This window comes from Palaemon carinicauda, chromosome 7, assembly GCF_036898095.1.
Source record: "Palaemon carinicauda isolate YSFRI2023 chromosome 7, ASM3689809v2, whole genome shotgun sequence".
Taxonomy (NCBI): Eukaryota; Metazoa; Arthropoda; class Malacostraca; order Decapoda; family Palaemonidae; genus Palaemon; species Palaemon carinicauda.
Window position 1 is genome coordinate 35,196,286 of NC_090731.1, and position 2,500 is coordinate 35,198,785.

Sequence of the window (2,500 nt, forward strand, 5' to 3'; positions counted from 1 at the left end):
CAAATGTAACTGCATTAGGGTGGCTGATTCCCATGGAATAACCTTCAGGCTTCTTGGCACATTACTCCACTGGTCTGGCTTATTTTCTTTGACTTCGCCTTGATGCAGTCCGTAGTGTCAGAGTCCAATTCCATGTCCTAGGCTATCTTTAATAAGCAGAGGTCATGCATGATGACCCTACCCTCGATTAAAACTGGTGCCAATATACCGAGCTGGTCGTAAATCGAGGCTATAGCTGACAACAAGTCACGCTTAGTCCTTGGAACTGAAACTAGCTCTGCCCAGACACCCAATTCATCAGTGGCCAGGTCCCACTGTACTCCTAAAGCCTTTGTCTTATGTGACTCTGATCCATCTATAAGCCCTGAGGTGCCCCTACTGTACCACTCCCTTGGGATGGATGACATAACCTCCACACAAAGGTTACTGAACTTTGTCAATGTAAATCCCCCCTCTTTGCAGAACTTCTTAACCTCTAACAAATTGACTAACCGTGCATCTTCGCGATACTCGGCTCTCAAACAATCATCTACATAGAAATTGTTAGCTACTGTGTACCGTGCTCCCTCTGAGAATTCATTCCCAAAGTCGCTTGCTCTCTGTTTCAGCATGAAGTTTGTAATGCTCGGAGAAAAACTGGCCCGAAGAGGTGGACTGCCATTCTCCACTCTTTGGATTTCTCGTAAAAACTATTTTCCTACCAAAAGTACCTGAGATAGTCCTGCTGATGTTCTGGTACTAGTACCTGACAGAACATTGTATTTATACCTCCTGTAAAGGCAAATAGACCTCCCCTAAACTTTACCAACACACCCAGGAAAGAGTTCATCACATCAGGTCCCTGTAATAGTAGGTCGTTCAATGATGTACCATCCACCTTGCTTGCACAGTCAAATACAACACGGACCTTGTCTGGTTTGCCTGGATGTTGCACACCAAAATGAGGAATATATCACACATTTCCCAGGCTAGCTGTGGTCACTTGCTCAGCATATCCTTTTTGTAGCATCTCTGTCATGAAGGCACTATACTGCTTAGCGTAGTTACCATCCTTCACTAGCTTCTTACGAAGGCTGGGCATATAGCGCAATGGAATGTCCCTTGTTTCTGGAAAGGGTCCATGATTGTCACGCAGAGGCAATGGCCCCTCGTAACTCCCTCTTACGGTTCTAACCCCTTTTTCTATTATCTCTAGCAATTTCCTGCCCACTGCAGACATTTCCCTTTTGTTATATGTAACATCTTCATACTCGCGATTATAACTTTCAACCAGCATGCCGTCTAAGTCAAGACGCTTGCTTGTCACTTGGATCCTATTGACATGCTCTTGACACCCATTGTCCTTTGCCCCATATACTACCCAGTCCAATAATGTTCGTATAGCATGTGGTTCATGGAGGCATGTAGAGTTGATAACTTCCCTTGGCTCGAGTAAGTGAGGAACATTGTTCCCGGATAATAAACCCACCTCAGCATCTACATCTGGGATGTAAATTTCTCGCAAGTGTGGCCAGCATTCTAGATCTCCAGCCCTGACCACATCACACTCATCAACTGGTATGCGAGAGGCACTCAACAACGAAGGGAGTGTAATGCAAGTCTTGCCCTCATAATCCAATACTGACAATCCCAAGACTAGGCTGCATGCAACTTCCCCTATTCTGTTGATGGTTTCAACATTCACCTTAACGTCCTGCCTCTCAATGCAGCTTGCGTCTGCATTAAAGCTTTCGAGGCAAAGCATGTGGAACTCCCATTGTCCAAGAAAGCCTTCGTCAAAACCTCCCTTCCTTCCCTTGACCTAATTCTTATTGGCACAATTGACATCCCTGTACCAATGCTACCCCCTCTAACTGTCCTGAACATAACAATTTTTTCATGTGTACCTTCCTCCTGAACCACAATTGCCCTATTTGAGTGCTCGATTCTACCATTTATACTTCCTGGTGTCGATGCAACAGAGTTGGATTATTTCCATTACATATGTTACAACTTTTCCTGTTTCTGCAATACTGAGACCTATGCCCACTTCTCAGACAGCCAAAACAGAGCCCCATCTCCCTTATGGCTTCCAGTTTAACCTCAGGTCCCATTTGATATATTTGGTGGCATTCATCCACCATATGTGGTCCTGTACAGTACCAACATGAAAGTGGGGCAATTTTGTTACATGAAACTTTCCTAGCCTAAGTTAAACACTCAGCCTTGCTTGGTGCTGTTCCATCACCTAACCGAGGGGTGTCTTCCCTTCTGCCCATATCAAATAGGTGGTGCCCAAATAAAGGATTTTACAAGACCCTAGCCTCCCCTTCAATAAAACTAACCAAATTATCAAAGAACACAGTCTTCTTTTTCTCGCTAATAATCTTATCAGCAACTCTACAACATCGATCACGCACACTATAGGGGAATTTGCTAAGGGATAACCTCATTGTTTTTGGATTTTGTAATTCGGTGATGCAATAAGGGACACACAAAATTGCATTTCTGCAGGTTTTAA

General features: G+C 44.2%; 1 protein-coding gene across 1 annotated transcript; it reads right to left on the reverse strand.

Annotated features, from left to right (window-relative positions):
• Positions 1-137: 137 nt before the first annotated feature.
• On the reverse strand, positions 138-611 carry LOC137644235 (uncharacterized). Its single transcript, XM_068377233.1, has one exon. It carries the CDS (start codon positions 609-611, stop codon positions 138-140), a length of 474 nt encoding a protein of 157 aa, XP_068233334.1.
• Between the last annotated feature and the right edge of the window lie 1,889 nt (positions 612-2,500).

Excerpts from the sequence above, each read along its gene's own strand:
- LOC137644235 (XM_068377233.1), bottom strand. The coding sequence starts at position 611 with ATGCTGAAACAGAGAGCAAGCGACTTTGGGAATGAATTCTCAGAGGGA.